Source organism: Phalaenopsis equestris, unplaced genomic scaffold (genome assembly GCF_001263595.1).
Source record: "Phalaenopsis equestris unplaced genomic scaffold, ASM126359v1 Scaffold000002, whole genome shotgun sequence".
NCBI lineage: Eukaryota > Viridiplantae > Streptophyta > Magnoliopsida > Asparagales > Orchidaceae > Phalaenopsis > Phalaenopsis equestris.
Genome location: NW_018164444.1, coordinates 8,950,097 through 8,968,006, shown reverse-complemented (window position 1 = coordinate 8,968,006; position 17,910 = coordinate 8,950,097). Strand labels below are relative to the sequence as shown.

The 17,910-nt window shown below is 34.2% G+C and overlaps 1 protein-coding gene across 3 annotated transcripts; it reads left to right on the top strand.

Annotated features, from left to right (window-relative positions):
• The first annotated feature begins 278 nt into the window (after window positions 1-278).
• LOC110033892 (serine/threonine-protein kinase Aurora-1) lies at window positions 279-17,043 on the top strand. Of its 3 annotated transcripts, none has more exons than XM_020738060.1 (9): window positions 279-458; window positions 8,853-8,957; window positions 9,087-9,233; window positions 9,327-9,402; window positions 9,510-9,619; window positions 9,703-9,799; window positions 16,098-16,215; window positions 16,544-16,616; window positions 16,690-17,043. In XM_020738060.1, exons 2-9 carry the CDS (start codon window positions 8,865-8,867, stop codon window positions 16,783-16,785), a joined length of 810 nt encoding a protein of 269 aa, XP_020593719.1. In that variant the 5' UTR covers window positions 279-458; window positions 8,853-8,864; the 3' UTR covers window positions 16,786-17,043. The 3 variants fall into 3 exon arrangements, with proteins under 3 accessions (XP_020593719.1, XP_020593711.1, XP_020593727.1); XM_020738052.1 differs by having other exon boundaries at window positions 9,327-9,422; window positions 9,524-9,619; XM_020738068.1 differs by lacking the exons at window positions 16,544-16,616; window positions 16,690-17,043 and adding an exon at window positions 16,315-16,402 and having other exon boundaries at window positions 9,327-9,422; window positions 9,524-9,619.
• Window positions 17,044-17,910: the final 867 nt, after the last annotated feature.

Genomic DNA, 17,910 nt, shown 5'->3' with positions numbered 1-17,910 from the left:
TTAAGTTAAATTTATGACTAAATCCCATAAATGATATCCTACCAAAGACCCCCAAGCTGCATGAATGATTTAACTTTACTAAGATTTAATAAATCCAAATTTATTAAATCCATCAAGTGATGGATTTATTAAATTCGAATGTAACACGAGTTGAAAGTAAAATTTAGATCTTAAATTTAAAATTTTATAGATTCATAAAATTTATATATATATTTATTAAGTTTGTCTGAACTTAATAAATTCAAGAGATAAATTCTATTAATATGGAGCAACCAAACTCCCCCAAGAGAGACAAACAAAATATCTCGCCAAACCCTTAAAACTCAAACTTCGAAACTGTTGCGCTCTTCCCCTCATTTTTGAATCATAAATTTGCTGCAGCTGGCCTGTCAATTGGCGATTGCCGCCGCCGTCACCGGAGATGTCACCGATAAACTGACTTTACTTCTCGTTAAGAAGTACATATTTGTTCTCCCACTTGCCCGCTTCTAATCTTGATATTTACTCGCTTGATCTATCTGATCTGTGGGCATGATCTCTTGATATTATTATTGTTTTTTTTCTTGATCTTAAGTTTTCATCGCCTGTTAGTGATTTTTTCTTGGTAAATCTCACTTTATTGCTTCATGTCGCTTCTCGCAAAGGTTTCCCTCGACCAATTGCTGGCTTGGTATCCCTAGTCCTCATCCGCGGTGACACAAACTGCCTACCTTCAACCCCAGCTTCGACCGCCAGCACTTATTTTACCTGCGGGCATTTGTAAAATAGGAGGTCATGGGAGAGGAATAAGTGGGGAAATAATAATTGTAGAATGTCGATATCAGAAGCACTGAATTGAACTTTCAAATTGAGTGGGGAATTTATGTATGCTTGTGTTTCCCGGTGCCAGGAAGAGCCATTCGCAAACTTCTTGTCTTGTTGTTTTAGACGCCATGTTCATTGTACAAGCATAATCCCTGCCTAAGAAATATTTTCTACAGATTATCTGCTAAGTACTCGGGATTTGATCAGACAAAGTTTGTTTTGGTAGGGTTTTTATCATTTTAATATTAGCTGCAGTTTTGCTTGATTATTTTTAAAACGTTGATCCTATTTGGTTGTTCTTAAGTTAAGCTAAGTCTTTAAGCGGAGTTAAGAACTATTTGATTGGTAGGAAATATAAACTGAGATCAGAAATTAGTTTGGTTGATTTATTGTTTCAGCTCATGTTCTTTAATCAATCATCAAATGAAAAAGATAAGCTTGGAAAAATAAGCTCAGATACACTAGTGAAGGTTTGTTTAGCTTAGTTGCACTTAAGCCTATGTATAAATATAAGTAGCGCTCATCTTTTATGTTAATTTAGGGTTAAATTTAGAAGTAAAGTGCTTCAAATGTGATCAGAAGAAAACAGACTCTGAATACTCGATTAAAAAGTTGATAAAAAAAATCTCCGTATGGATATATTGATACACAATGTCTCAGGATACATAGACATTCTCTTAAAATAAGAAATGCTTTTTTGTATGAAAGGGGCGGATCTTAATTTTTTTTTCAATGGAGGCACTATAAGAAGATTTAGGAGTTAGACCCTTGATCAATTTTTAAATTATGCTCTAACAAAATCAATCATATAAATTAATATTAATTAATCATTTCGTTATAATTGGTTCAAGCATTAGTTACATATATTTTATCCAAGAAGTAATATAGGATTTGATGAGATTTTGATGGTTTAAAAACTCAACCAATGACCTTTCTATTTGAGAGCTCTAATGTTATATTTATAGGAAGAAATGATTTATTTATTGCAAAGGGAAATAATGCGAGAGATAAGAGAAGAGAAAAGGATAGTCTTACTAATGGTTGGTGCAACAAGGAATAAAAATTGACCACACCTTCAAATATGGACTTTCTAAGGCTCCACACTATGTATGCGTTTGTGTTTTGCTTGTTTGAATTTGGTTCTTATTTGAACTTATTTGTAAACAATATGTATGTGCTCAATTTATTTAAACTTCAATGGGTTTTCTTAGAATTTTAAGCTTTTTTAATCTTAAATTAAGCATATACAAACAAATATTATTTGTAAGTTAATTAGCTTAAAATAGTAATTACATACTAATTTTATATGTTTAGTGATAGTTCATATATAAAAAAATTAATACTAAATTATGAGGTAATTGTTAGATTATTTAATGCTCAATATTATTAGGTTTAAGACTATAGTTGTAAAACCATATTTTTAAGAAATCTAGTTGAAAACTCTCCTTCTTAGGCATCTGATCCCATCCTGTTTTTAGCTCTTGCTATTTTTCTTACTCATCTTTCCATTGAACAGTAAAGAATCTAAACATATACTCACTTAGGGAGTGTTTGGTAGCACCTTTTAATAGGATTTATCATCGGATTTACTAAATCTAGTCAAACGTTAAAATGCAGGAGTTCCATGCATTTACAAAATTTTGGATTTAGATTCCTACCTTGTACCATTGATTCGACTTAAATCCGGATTTACTAAATCTAGGGGTAGGATGGATTTAACGGATTTACTAAATACTACTAACATTAAATCGTACTTGCACCCAAACACCCTCTTAGGGTATGTTTGGAGCAACTTTATCTCTGCATTGTTTTTTAGACTACTGCGACGCATTCTTTCAGCTAATATTTTCAAAGAATTTATATGATTAGAAGTTATTTTTGAGAACTAGATCCACTAAAATATTTTAGTTGTAAGAAAATTGTTGTTCGATATTTATAATACTAATGATAACTTTAAAAAAAATTTCTTTCCTCATAACAGCTTTACAACTATGTTAGATAAGAGCTACAACTGCGCACAATGGACCCTTATTTTATGTTTTACCGACATTTCCTTTTATTTTCCTTTGCCCCCAACTATGACCAGCCTTACCAATGGGCGCATGTGTTGCTAGTGTTCCCATGCTAACTCTGCCCCAGGGTATAAATCATATGATTTATAAATTATGCTATGCAAAAAGAGGTAGTTGGCTATCATCTATTTCTTTTATACATCCTGTAAGTCATACCATCTTCCTAGCTGTACGAAGTATTTTCCCATGCTGATATTTTGTATCAGGATATCTTGATGCTTTTTCCTAAAACATTTCTAGCATAAAAAATTAGAGAAAGAAAACTTTTAGCAAGTTGTACGAGATGCTGATCAAGAGAAATTTATTTAATAATAAATTATATGTTAGTGATTTTTATTAATGTCTGTAACGGAAAATAAGATGATGTGTTGGTAATCAAGAAAGGTCAATGCAATTATTGATTACCTAATTTTCTTGAAAACATATGCATTTCTTAAAATTTTTGAAATTTACATGTATATGTAGGAGAAGTATTAATTTGTCCTGACTAATTTTTTGTTAGATATTGGATGTTTATGGTTATTAAAATACAATTTTTTGTTAGATATTGGATGTTTATGGTTATTAAAATACAAGCTTTTGCTCCAAGTGTAATAAAATAACATGAACTTAAGGTTTCTTACGCATGAAAACTTGCAGGTGGATATATTTTAGTATACAAATCAACCTATAAAAGACAAGGTGAGTTAATAAGCTTTAAAGAAAATGCATAAAACATTAGAAAGCTATTGAAAATATCGAAGTTACAAAAGATGTAGAGTTGGTAGTAGGATTATTAAATCTTTTTTATGAAATTCTTAATACTAAATGGATGGCAAATTATTGGAGGAAGTTTTTGTCGCATTTTTAAGAAGAAAGGAAATGCTTGAACTGTGTTCAAAGTTATGGAATAGTGTCGGAACAAAACTCAGAAAATTTACATCGATATTGGATGTGATTTTGATGCCTCGGCAATTAATGTTTCACTACAGGATACGACAGGAAATTAACCTCAAAGTGACATATAGTCAAGTACAATATGAATTGATTTGATGGGTATTGCAATGAAAGTTTGCGCTGTATGCTCAATTTTTCAAATATGTCTGATGAAAAATTGACTATTATTTATTTATTCTGTAACTAAATGGTTTACATTCATCTTAGGTATGCATCTGGAATCGATGTTAAGTTTTTATATATTTTGTTTGCAAATTGAGATGATTATAACAAATATTCAAAATAAGATAAGTTGGTGTATTTTCTTTACAGATAGCAATATACAAAATTTCTCCGATGTAATTAAAAATCTTAACATATTTTTTGTCCAAAGATTGACAATACGTACGCACCCTCTTTTTGTGTCTTATTGATAGAAATTCTTATGAAAGATATTTACAGTTGAGCAATTTGGCAATGCTATTTTTGCATGATATATTCCTAATTGGAAATACTTTCTTTTTAGTGTATGCTATTTTTTCATTATTTACAACTGATAAAAAATACTTCGGCATAACTGAAAGTTTGAGCAATGCAGATTTTTCATAAGGGGTTTAAAATTTGTCATACAAAATACCTAGCTAAATGATTTAAGTGAATCAATTGGTTGGAAGATTAAATTATACGGTTTATACATTAAATACCTTGGCTCTATGCCTATGTTATAATGTAGAAAATGGAAATGAAAGAGGATGTAGCTTGTGCGATAAAATAATTTAATGGTGAGCTAAAAGAATTTTTTTTTAAACTTGTGATAATATCACGTATTCTATTTGAATGCATGTGCTGGGCAGTAAAATATTAGGAAATAACTAAATTAAGTGTAATGGAGGTGAAAATCAAAATTGGATGTTCCTAAAACTTGGAAAGATAGTGTGTAAAATAATTATGTTATAGAGGATTTGAGAATACAAGGCATAATAGATTATGCACGAACAAGATTTGTATATAATTAACGTAAATGTCATCTGAAACAAAAAGATAAACCATATATAACTTGGCTAGACATCTTAAATAAAAAATTTCAAAATTTTAACTCGATATAAATGAATGGAGAAGAAGGATTTCTAAAGCCAAACACAAATTTGTGGGATAAGTATGTTAAACTTTACAGAATCCTGAATACATCCACAAGCCATTACCAAAGTTCTAATTTGCATGATCTTTTGTACCTTGTATTCCTCATGATGTTAAATATCAACATCGACAATCTTCTAAACGTTATTTTAAGGCTCTCTTAGACACAATCTTCAATTTTTTTTAAGAAGTTCATTGCAATTTTTGCTTATTATGTTTGCTGTTAGAAATTAAACGTCGACCATCTGATGATCCGATTAGGAGAGTAGATGTTTTAGATTCGACTTATATTAGAAAATATGACACTAATTTATTAGAACTAAATGAAAATATGACAATAAATAGGACGCAATGGAGAAAAGGGATTCATGTAGCCGGGGATTCATGTAGTAGCCGACCCCACGTAGTGGGATTAAGGCTTTATTGTTGTTGTTGTTGTTGATGATGTTTTCTCTTAGAATATTGTTCGTCTTTCAGACTTAGCTAACCTTTAGTTGATTTAAATCTAACTTGGACATCTAAGATGGCCCATGTAGCTAATTCATTTCTTTTTAACTACTTATTTTATTTATTTTTTTCATATTTGGATGTTGCATTTTTTCTCTTACGTTGCGTTGAGAAAGTTCTATTGTTAATGATACAGATAGCCTCAGACAATCAAATCGTAGAATAGCAGGTTGCATATCTATCTGTAGCTAGTTTCCTTGACTGAACAATGGGTTGTTGGTTATTAACATTTTTATCAAAACTTTATGTTGTGTTATCACGAGCATATGTCAACTTTTTCCTTCTGATTTTCTCTAACTCCATTTAGATCAATATTCAACCCATAATGCAAGGGTTCCCACATTAGGGACAGATGCAGGTAAAAAAGTTAGTTCATGAAACTAATATTAGGATATGATCTTGGAATATAGGTACTCTTACAAATAAATTTATGGAATTAGTTGATATTATGATTCTTATAAAGATAAATATCTTATGTATTAAAAAAACTAAATGGTTTGGAGAAAAGACCAAAGAGATTGATAACGTAGGTCTTAAACTTTGGTATTCAGGTAAGAGTCGCATTATAAATGATGTAGGTGTAATTTAAATAAGAGTTTGAAAGACAATATTATAAAATTTAATAAAATTGGAGATAGAATTATAGCTTTTAAGACTATTGTTGATACTAAGATTTTTAATATTATAAGTGCTTATGCTCCTCAAACAAGTTTAGATATAAGTTGTAAAGTTAAATTTTGGAATGACCTAGAAGACTTAATACAAATGATATCTCTTGAAAAAAAAAAATATTAGAGGAGATTTAAATGAACATATCGGTAGAGTGGTAGAAGATTTTACAAATATTCATGGTGCCTACAGTTTTGGAGTGATTAATAAAGAAGGTAATTTTGTTTTGGCATATGATTTTGTATTGCTAATACTTTATTCAAGAAAAAAAATTGGCATGTTATTATTTATAAAAATGGATCTAATAAAATACAAATTGATTATGTTCTTATGAGAAGAAGAGATCGTCGAGAATGTAAATATTGTAAAGTTATTTCAAGTGAGGATTTAAGTACTCAATATCGATTATTAGTTATAGATTTTAAGATGATGAGTTGTAAAATAAAAAATACTAGGAAACTTTATCGTAGAATTAGATGGGGGGTACCTTAAAATTATTTTTATGAGTAAAATTTAAGATTTCAAGATTTGGAATGTTCATAAAGAAACAAATTCTACGTGGGATAAACTATTAAATAAGTGCAAAAGATGTACTTGGAGAATCAAAAGAAAAAAAATCTATAAATAAAAATAGTTGATGGTGAAATAATAATGTGCAGGAAAAGATAAAATATAAGAATTTATGTTATAAAAATTGGTTTAAATGCAAAAGCTTAGAGAAATGAGAAAAATATAAAATGACCTGTTGGGAGTTTAAAAGAACAATCCGTGACCCTAAAAATTATGTCGTTAGTGATCTTTATAATAAGTTAGATACTAAAGAGGGTGAAAAATATATTTATAAACTAGTCAAACAAAGAGAAAAATAAAAGTAAAGATTTAACTCAAGTAAAGTATATTAAAGATGAAAATAGAAAAAATACTTTTCTTAGAAAAATATATTCAACATAAATGGGTGAGTTATTTTAACAAACTTTTTAATGAAGTTTTGAAAATACGATTAACCTTAGTGATCTTAATTTTATTAATAATAATAAAATATTTCATTTTTATTGTCGCATTAGTAAAAAAAGAAATTGAGGAGACTTCAAAGAAAACAAATGATGGAAAGTCTGTAGGACCTGATAATATCCCAATTGAAGTGTGGAAATATATAAGAGATTTGAAAGTTTCTTGACTTACTAAACTTTAATATTATTTTAAAAACTAAAAAGATGTCTGAGGAGTGAAGGAAGAGTACTTTGGTCCTCATTTTTAAGAATAAAGGGGATGCAGAAGAGTGTGCAAATTATTGAGGAATTAAGTTGATGTGTCATGCTTTAAAATTATGGGAGAGGATATTAAAATTAATGCTTTAAAATTATGGGAGAGGATAATTGAACATATTTTAAGTCGTATTACAAAGATTTCTCATAATCAATTTGGATTTATGCCGAGCAGGTCTATTAATGGAAGCTATACATTTATTGAGCGGTTTGATGGAGAAGTTCAGAGAGAATAAGGAGAATGTACATATGATTTTTATTGATTTAGAAAAAACTTACGATAAGGTTCCATGAGATATCCTTTGAGATATCCTTTGGAGAGATATCCTTTGGAGAGTTCTAGAGAAGAAAGCTGTTACTTGTGTTCGAGCAGAATGAGGATTAACCAAATATTTTCCTATTTCAGTTGGATTACATCAGGGATTGACTTTAAGCTCATATCTTTTTGCTTTAGTTATGGATGCTCTTACTGGACATTTATAGGAGGATGTACCTTGTTGTATGCTTTTCGTTGTTGATATTCTCGTGGATAAGAATAGAGAGAACGCTCTGGAAAAACTTGAATTATGGAGGTCTAAATTGGAGCTAATGGCCTTCGTTTGAGTAGAACTAAAAGTGAATACATGGAATGTAATTTTATTAATAGTAGCTTTAATAGTAGCTTTGTAACTATGGGTGATCAAATTATTAAAAGGTGTGAACGATTTAAATATCTTAGGTCTTTTGTTCAAAGCGATGGTGATATACTATTGTTCAGTTCAAAGTGATGGTGATATAGATGGGGGTGTTATTAGTAGAATTCAAGTTGTTTGAAATGAAGGAATGCTTCGGGCTTATGTGTGATAGAAAAGTACCGCTTAGATTGAAAGGAAAATTTTATAAGATGGTGGTGAGACCTGCAATGCTCTATGCGCCGAATGTTGGCCTTTAAAAGGGAAGCATAAAACTAAGTTAAGTGTTGTGGAGATGAGATTGCGTAGGTGGATAAATGTCTTTACACTTGGAGACAAAATGTGAAATGAATATATCTGTGATAGGGGTGGTGCAGCTCCTGTGTCAGACAAAATTAGGGAGAGTTGTCTTAGATGGTTTGGTCACATTAAACATCGACTATCTGATGCTCCGATTAGGAGAGTAGATGTTTTAGATTCGACTTCTGTTAAGAAAGACAGAGACAGACCTAGAAATACTTGGGCATATTGTATAAAAAATGGTTTTAATTTATTAAAATTAAATGAAAATATGAAATTAAATGAAAATATGACACATGACACTCAATAGGATGCAATGGAGAAAAAGGATTATGTAGCCGTCCCCACTTAGTGAGATAAAGATTTGTTGTTGTTGTATTCAACCCATCATGCATTTAGCCAAGCTTTATGCGCAGCACTTCAATATGAATATCAAAATTTAACTTTTTTTAATCTTAGTTTAAGAATGACCAAACTCCTTATGTTGCATATTTGTTTTTGTCCTTGAAAAGTTTCAAGTAACCATGGAGAAAAGATGGGCTCTGAGTGATTTTGAAATTGGAAAGCCACTCGGAAGAGGAAAATTTGGTCATGTCTTTTTGGCCAGAGAAAAGAAGGTACGCCTATGAAGAAGTTCAGCAAAGAAGAAATCTACTTTTGACTTTTTTAATTGCATGGAGATTATGATGAATTTTCATTGTTGAACTACTATTGCAAGTTGCTTAACTAGCGGTTCTTCACTGCAGAGTAATCATGTAGTGGCAATAAAAGTTCTTTTTAAGAGTCAGCTAAAGCAATCTCAGGTTGAGCATCAGCTTCGGCGGGAAGTAGAAATACAGAGTCATCTCAGACATACAAATATATTACGTTTATATGGGTATTTCTATGATCAGGTTCGGACTAACTGCTAACTACAAAGGAAGTCGAGTCAGTTTTAAAATCACAAACTATCTTAATTTCATTCTAATCCTCCTCATGTACTGCAGACAAGAGTTTATTTGATATTAGAACATGCTGCAAAAGGAGAGCTATACAAAGAACTGCAGAAGTGCAAATATTTCGGTGAGAAGCGAGCAGCAATGGTAGAGACTCACTATGAATTTTGTGACTTTTCCCCCACCTCCGACCATTGTATTTTGGAAATTGAAATTCTGCTAAAATTTTTTTAGTTATGTTGATTCAGTATATTGCATCATTGGCTCGAGCTCTTATCTACTTACATGGAAAACATGTCATTCACCGAGATATCAAGCCTGAGAATCTACTGCTAGGAGCGCAGGTGCTCTTTCTTTGATCTTAAATGTCATGTCCAACCTTTTTGCAGCTGCATCATGCTTATGATGTTGGTTCTCTTTTGAATAGGGTGAAGTAAAGATTGCGGATTTTGGGTGGTCAGTTCACACATTTAATCGCAGGAAGACGATGTGCGGCACTTTAGATTACTTGCCACCTGAAATGGGTAATGCCAAATTCCGTTGATTTGCCCTTGCTTAAGCTGTGTTTGGATGTAGGGAATTTGAGTGAAATGAAATGAAAAAAAAAAAATGAAATAAAAGCCCAGCAGATTCATAATAAACCAACAAAATTTTCAATTTTCTTTTCATTTAATCCTCTTAACTTTCTTAAGGATTGTTTGCTTACAAATATTATGAGTATGTTCCATTTGAGATGTAGAAGTTTCTAATTTTTTTGACTGGGGTATGTTTTTTTACTCCCAGTCATTGATGAATTTGGAGTATGCTGGAGTCGAGTGAATTCCAAATTCATTGCTTGCTCATTCATACGACCTCAGTCCTTCTACAAACTTAAGCTATCTTTGTAATCTCGTTGAAGCCATCCTACTATCATGTTGTTATCACAGTAAAGTCATCTTTGCATCTCCCTCCCCCACACCAAGCATCCTCTGCCTCTTGCTCTCCATGCATAACTTAGATTCAATTCATTCCAAGAGAAGAAGCCCTCCTCACGATCTTAGGTTTTTGCTCCATTCTTTGGCGCTTGTTATATGATGTCATGTCATCTCCATGGTTTGTGGCTCTCCCCACGTGACACCATCTCCATTGCATTTTCATCATCCTTGTCCTCGCATTTTTGGGACTTATATTTAAATTTCTTATCAAATACAAAAAAAAATATTTATAGTAATAATTTGCTAAAAAAACTAGCTCTATTCATTAGCGACTTGGGCTTTTATAGAGCATCACAACTATCTTAAAAATAAAATCCTAGGCATTTTCTATATTTCCTATTTACCAATGGGACTTTCAAAAGTATACAAATCTAAACACTCCCTCTCAAGATGGGCAAAATATATTCACTAAGCCCATCTTGTCACATAATCTAAGCAAATCTAATGAGCAAGTCCTTTAGTGAGGCAGTTAGCCACTTGCCCTCCAGTGGCTACATGACCAAGCTCCAGTGGTTCATTATTTAGCTTTTCCTTGATGAAGAACCTATCAGTATCCACATGTTTGGTTCTATCGTGTTGTACTAGGTTGTTGACAATGCTGATTGTTGACTTGTTGTCGCGCCGTAATTTATTTGAGCTCCTTGGTCCACCTTGACCTTTATTAAGAAGGCTCTCAACCACATCATCTCGGCAGCTCCTAAGGCCATGGCCTTGTGCAGAGGCCTTTGCTGTTGACCTTGCTACTATTGGTTGTTTCATGGTCTTCCAAGAGTCTAAGTTGCCCCCTACAAACATGCAGTATCTTGTGTGGACCTCTTGTCATCCTCACAACTTGCCCATTCAGAGTCATAAATCCCCTTAATGCCTACACGCCCATTATCCCTGAAGACCAACCCCTTCATCGGAGCACTCTTCAGGTACCTCAAAACTTGTTACATTGCGTCCATATGACTCTTCCTTGGATCATGCATGTAGTGGCTTACCACGCTCACCACAAATCAGATATCAGGGTGAGTATGACTCAGATAGATTAGACTGGATCCACCAATCTGTGTTACCTCTCACGATCAACTGGTTCTCTTCTTTGCACTCTGCTTGACCTCTTGATCAATTGGACAGACTGTAGACTTGCATCCTAGCATGCATGTTTTTGTGAGGAGATTTAGTACATATTTTCTCTAAGACAATACTACCCCTTTTGGCCCACGGGCCACCTCAATCTCAAAAAATTATCTGAGCGGTCTAAGGTTCTTCATCTCAAATTTTTGGCCCAATTTTACCTTTAGTTGAGCAATCTATGCCTCATCATCACTAGTGATAATCATGTTATCAACATACATAACAAATATAATGGTGCGACCCGACCCACCATTTTGGCGGAAAAATCATCGTTTGGTCGGCATTGATCTGTTGATATTCCATGCCCACCATAGCTTTTCTAAACTAGTCAAACCAGATTCGAGGAAATTGCTTCAAGCCATAAAGTGACTTCCTGAGGCTGTACATCTTGCCTGTTGTCTAACCTGTACCGAATCTTGGTGGTATCTCCTTGTACAACTCCTTTAGTAGCTCACCATGAAGAAACACATTTTTCATATTGAGTTGGTGTGATTTCCACTAAGAGTGTAAACGAGTCGAGTTGAGTCGAGCTCGAGCCACCCTTGGTTAGAGCTTGAGCTTGATTAATTTTATCGAGTTCGAGCTCGAGCTCGAGCTGAAGTCTACAAGTTCTCGCGAGCCGGTTTGTTTATGGGTTATTTTGTAAACAGTCTCTTCTCTATCGAGATTCGAGAAGACTGTAGTACGGTTTGTTTTTGTGGGTTATTCTGTAAACAGTCTCTTCTCTATCAAGCTTCAACAAATATATCCCTTTTTGGGCAGCAGAATAACCCACAAAAATACACTTTACAGCTCTGGGATACAACTCCCCTATTGATGGTCAGTCATCCTTTACAAAACCTACACAACCAAATAATTTCAATAGGAGTATCCCACTATTATCTCTTTTAAAGATCTGACAAGTAAACTTCCAATCTAATACTCTCGAGGGCATTTTATTGATTAATTGAGCAACTATCAAAACTACTTGCTTCGCAAGTGCTTTGGGACATTCATCTGGATTATATTTCGGGCTACCTCTAGAAGGTGTTTATTATTTTTCTCTGCTGCTCAGTTTTGTGCCGTCGTGTATGGACATGTGGTTTGATGATATATCATGTGGGCTGACAAACATTCCCCAAACCCTTTGTTGGTAGAATTTGTTCCGTTATTAAACCTCAATACCTTCACTACTGTGTCATATTAGTCTAGATTGCCTTGTGAAAATCTTTAAAGCAATCAAACACTTCACCCATGTTTTTTGTCTGATACAACCATGTGACACGAGAAAAATAATTAATAAATGTCACAAAATATCGATAACTATTCATTAAACTTGTAGAACAAGTATTCTTAAACATCAAAATATATCAAATCAAAAATTTCCAGAGATGATATAAGAGCTTTTAATAAGCTTGTCAAACTCACAAACAAGATTTTGTTTATTTGCCTTTTCATATAAAAATGGATTTAAACATCTCATTAAACTAAAACAAGAGTGTCATATATGTTTGTGATGTAGCAGCAACACATCCTCCACGCTTCTCCCAGATTCTTATACTTCAGTGCTCTCTACCATGGATGTCAATGCTAAGTTTATCCTCTCTCTATCCAAGTATCAAAGTCCACTATGCCAAGTTATAATCTCAATTTTTCGACCCGTCTCTTTCTTTTAAAAAATCACCTTAGGAATATCAAATGAAACAACATATTTTAATTGGAGAATAATGACACTAATGGATAAAATGTTCATTGAAAAGGAAGGGTTATGCAAAATATTGAACAAATTTATAGAATCAATACACCTCGCTGTACCTTTATCAACTACAGGCTGAGTTGTAACATCAAAAGGCTGGATACTCTCTGAAACTGTTAGGTGAGTATAGTAAGAGAAATCTCTAGCAATGCCTGTCACATATCAAGCTGAACCAGAGCATGCTATCAATTCTGATAATTTTGTGGTGAAAATAAAGGCAAGAGCATACGTATCACAAGTACCTTTTTCAGAGTGAGCATAAGTAACAATGTTACCCCTTGATGATGACAAATTGGAAACATTCTCAGCCCCATCACTTGCTGCTTTTACTTCTTCAACATCTCTAGAAACTCATGATCCTCATTAGTAAATAACACATCTATCTCTCTCTCGTCCTCTGGTCTCATCATATTTGCCCGGTAGCCCCCTCTTCTAACTCTTCTACCACCACAACCACGACCACAACCTCCAAACTGTCCACATTCACCAGTCTCTCTCTTTAGGTGGCTTAGTACATATCTTACTCAAATGGTCTACTTCACTCTAGTTGTAGTACTTGCAAGTTTCCCCTTGGACAATAGCATTCGCATACCTAGAAGTCCACTCGGCTCAGAGTGTAGCCTCATGCGACTCTCCTCCTGTATCATCGCAACGATAACCTCATCTAGTGAAGGTATCTTCACCTAGGCTAGGAGAACTGATCTTCTCTGATCAAAGGTCGGGTTCAAATGGGCCAAACTGCATAATCTTCATCTATGCATAGTCTTCATCTTCCCCTTCTTGCACCCCAGATCACCACAACTTAACATCGGTAAGAAGTGATCAAGGTCTGCCCACAACCGCTTGAGATCTATTGAGTACTCCTGAATCGATTGATCGCCTTGTACCACAACCTCTATCTCACGCTGAATCTATAATAGCCTCATCTGATTCTCAGCCCCATCATAGGCCCTCCTCAGCTTTGCTCAGTTGTCTCTCATCTTTTGAATACTATCTATTGATGACACAATCATCAAATTGAGTAAACATGTGTAAAATCTTGTGTGGTTCTCCACTTACCCCTCAACGCTATCACTTTTTGGCTCACCCCCCTCCAGATATCCCTCTAAAGCAATCTTGATCCAATGCGACCTACTCAAATACCTGACTGGTCCATCAAGTTTCAGATCCACAGGAGAGAGATCTACTAGCATCAAGTCTGTCAGAGTACGTGTTGAGGTAGTGGCTCACGTTGAGCCGCTAGCTCCCTATATGAGCCCGACCAATACCTTCAGAACCTCATGATCAATCTTCCCCAAAAGCTTCAGTCTTTTATCTACTGCACTATCTTTGTCTCCTGACATCCTCAATCACAAGGAACCAAGTTTTAATCACACAGATCAACTCTAAGTCTAGATCGCACATACTTCCTTCCTCTTCTTGATTAGATTTTGATCTATCTCATCGTCAAGATTAAGGGTCTCTTTAGGGCAGTTACAGATCATTTATAATTTGTTTATTTGCAGATTATCATGACAATCTGATAATCTGTAGATTATTCTGATAAATTGGCTGGTTGTTTAGGGGAGCTTATTCAGAACAACTTATTTACAGCTATTTCTGGATAAATAACTATTTTGCCCCTGTTAAGTAATGTTGTTTGCAACAGAACTGTCTGGGTAAATTAATTGATAACACAGAAACCTCAAATCATTACAGATTTTAAAAAATAAGATGCAGTCCTCACTTACATGTGAGTATCAAAATTAATAAAATAAAGAGAAAAATAATTACAAATATAATTAAAATTATTAAAATATTGATTTTAAAATATGACGACGTATGTTCTCAGTGCACTGTCATCCTGGGAAACCATTGTTCCCCAATCACTGTCGGTAGTGGAATATGTCGGAATGTTGAAACGCCCATGCGACAACCGTAGAACTGTCTCCCATAGCTGTGAGGTTGACATGACGTGAGTAGGAAGCCTGTAGTCCGCAGTAACACAACACAACTCGGGAGCCACATAGTGCAAACATATGCTTTGAAAGAAAAAAATCACAGAAATTATAGATGTAGGAGTAACATCTCGATCAACCAAACAAATATTTGGTATCTCCACAAAAATTTCAAAGAAAACCGCAAACATCCCAAAGAAAATCATGGGATCGGAAGCCGCAAAGGGCAAACGAGTGCAACGAAAGGGAAAACCACGGAAATTATATATAGGAGTAACATTGCGAGATACCAGATGAACGAGAGGAAGCTTCGAGGGAGAAGAGACGAAGAGGGGCGAGGGAGAACCAGGCTAGGGCAAGCACGGTCGCACGAGGGAGAAGGGCATGGGAGGTAAATGGTGAGCAAACACACCTCTTCGAAGCGGGACGCGGGGTCGACCCCGCATCTCGCTTTCTTAATAAAACATATTCCAGCATTTTCAAGTCGCCGATCAAACACAGAAACCAAACGCTATTTCAGCGTTCTCGAACCGCTGCCGCACCAAATAAGTGCCCCCAGCAGATCCTAAGATCCTTATATCAACTCATTTCTCGGGATTCCTGAGGTATTGCCCCTCACAAGGGCACCTTCACCTGGCGGACAATATCTTGATGCGGCGGCCAGTCGAAAGAGAGCGATCAGCGGCCGAGAGAAAGAGAGAACGAAGGGTGCGGCCCAGGTATTGCTCAAAAAACTAGTTCTATTCATTAATGACTTGGGCTCTTATAGAGCATTACAACTATCTTAAAACTAAAACCCTAGTCATTTTCTACATTCTCTAATTACCAATAGGACCCTAAAAAAGATACAAATCTTAACAAAACTATCTCCTTAATTTATTTTATAACCAACTAAACAATTATGAGTATATCAAATGCATTGTATTTACTTTACATTGTATTTGGAATAAACATATTCTAAATATTAACAAACAAACAAACAACCCCTTGGTGATTTTGCATATATTTTCTGCCGCATCCTTGACTTGTTAAAACTGCGTTTTTTTTTTCTATGCAGTTGAAAGTGTAGAGCATGACGCTGGTGTAGACATTTGGAGCTTGGGTGTGCTATGCTATGAGTTCCTTTATGGTGTACCGCCGTTTGAGGCCAAGGAACACTCTGATACATACAGAAGGTTAGCATGATTTAACTTTTGCACCTCTCGAAGCATAAGGACATCTATTACCATGCTCTAAAGATAGAGTCATTTTAACTAGCTTTACTTCTGCGGCAGATCTTCATATTCGTTTCAGTTGTTGTTGAAGTTTCAGACGCAAACTGGATGGAGCAATTTATCCTACCAATAAAATATTAATTAATAAATCTCATTCTTTTGTAGCCTTTTGGTTTTGCTATTCTGTTCAGCTTACAATTAGCAGCTCTTCTTCTCTTGATCTCATTTGAAAGTTTGAAATCATAACGGCTAGCTTTTTTCATTCTTATGTGCTCTAATACATATACAGAATTGTCGAAGTTGATCTGAAGTTTCCCTCAAATCCCATAGTGTCTCCAGCTGCGAAGGACTTGATAAGCAAGGTAGATAGTCAACTTCTTAGCTATGTAATCTCTCTTTACTTCTTATTTTATTTTGTTATCCATCTTGCTTCAGATGCTTGTGAAAGAATCCTCACAGCGTCTACCACTCCACAAGCTACTGGAGCATCCATGGATCATTCAAAATGCTGATCCTCCTGGTATTTCTTGAAACTTGATTTTCTGGTTTGGAGGTGAGGCCCTCGAGCACATTAATGACATTGGTGCAACTAGTAGATTAGGAATCCAGGAGCTGATTCTCGATTCACATTCCTGTTTTGTTTGTCAAAAGGAGAAAAAGCTGCTATGTTTGTATTGCTGTAGAGTTATTGTTTCTCCTGTTTTAAAATTGGTTTAGTTTGAAATATTGATTTTGGTTTTAGAACCTCTAATTGACTTTCATTCCAAGCCGGTGTTCCACCTTTAACAAGTGGTATTATTGTGACGAGAATTGAGGGTCTTTTTGGGGGAGATTTTTCATCTCCTTTTTCAGACAAGCAATCATAATCCTTTCTAACTGTAATTTTTTTTTAAGAAAATTATTATAATGAGAAACAATGTTTTTATAAGAAAGTGTGGTAGATGTATGCCAGTTTTTTTGCAAAAACTTTATTGTTCAATTTTTTAAAAAGAGAAGGTATGTATATGACCCGTTAACAATTTTCTAAAAGATTTTATTTACAAAGATGAGTTTTAGAGGCAGCTATAACCTCCTCATCCAAGAGAATTTGCATCCCCATTGGCAGGAAAAATTATAACATAGGGTTGTTTGTGGTATATGCCACACCGTAGGTCCGAAAGGCGACATACTCCAACAATGCAGGTTATGATGAAAGGATGATAACCTGTTTTGTATTCTTAAAAGAAAAGATTGTGTATAAACAAAAATAAAATAAGCAAGAAAAAATAAAATGCATTTTATTTTATAAATAAGAGTCATACAACTGATACAACTTAAAAAATAATGAAATAAATGAAAGAAATTGAAATATTAATAGAGAAGAAATTATTCAGATTTAGAAAAGAAAATATAATAATTAATATTGTGCTTAAAAAATGTGCCACCATGAATCTAGAGCAAATTCAAAGGATTAAGACATGAAAATACAACCAGGATGACCCACAGAAGGAATGCCAAAAGTCCTATAATGAGAAGATCAAAGGACCAGATTAACAAAGTGCAGATCCTTTAGATCAAGACCTAAAGCTAACTGGACGAAAGTTGTTCGAGCCAATGACCAATAACAAGAATAGGAGATTCCTAATAACAAGACAATGTTGGATCTACCCTGATTGA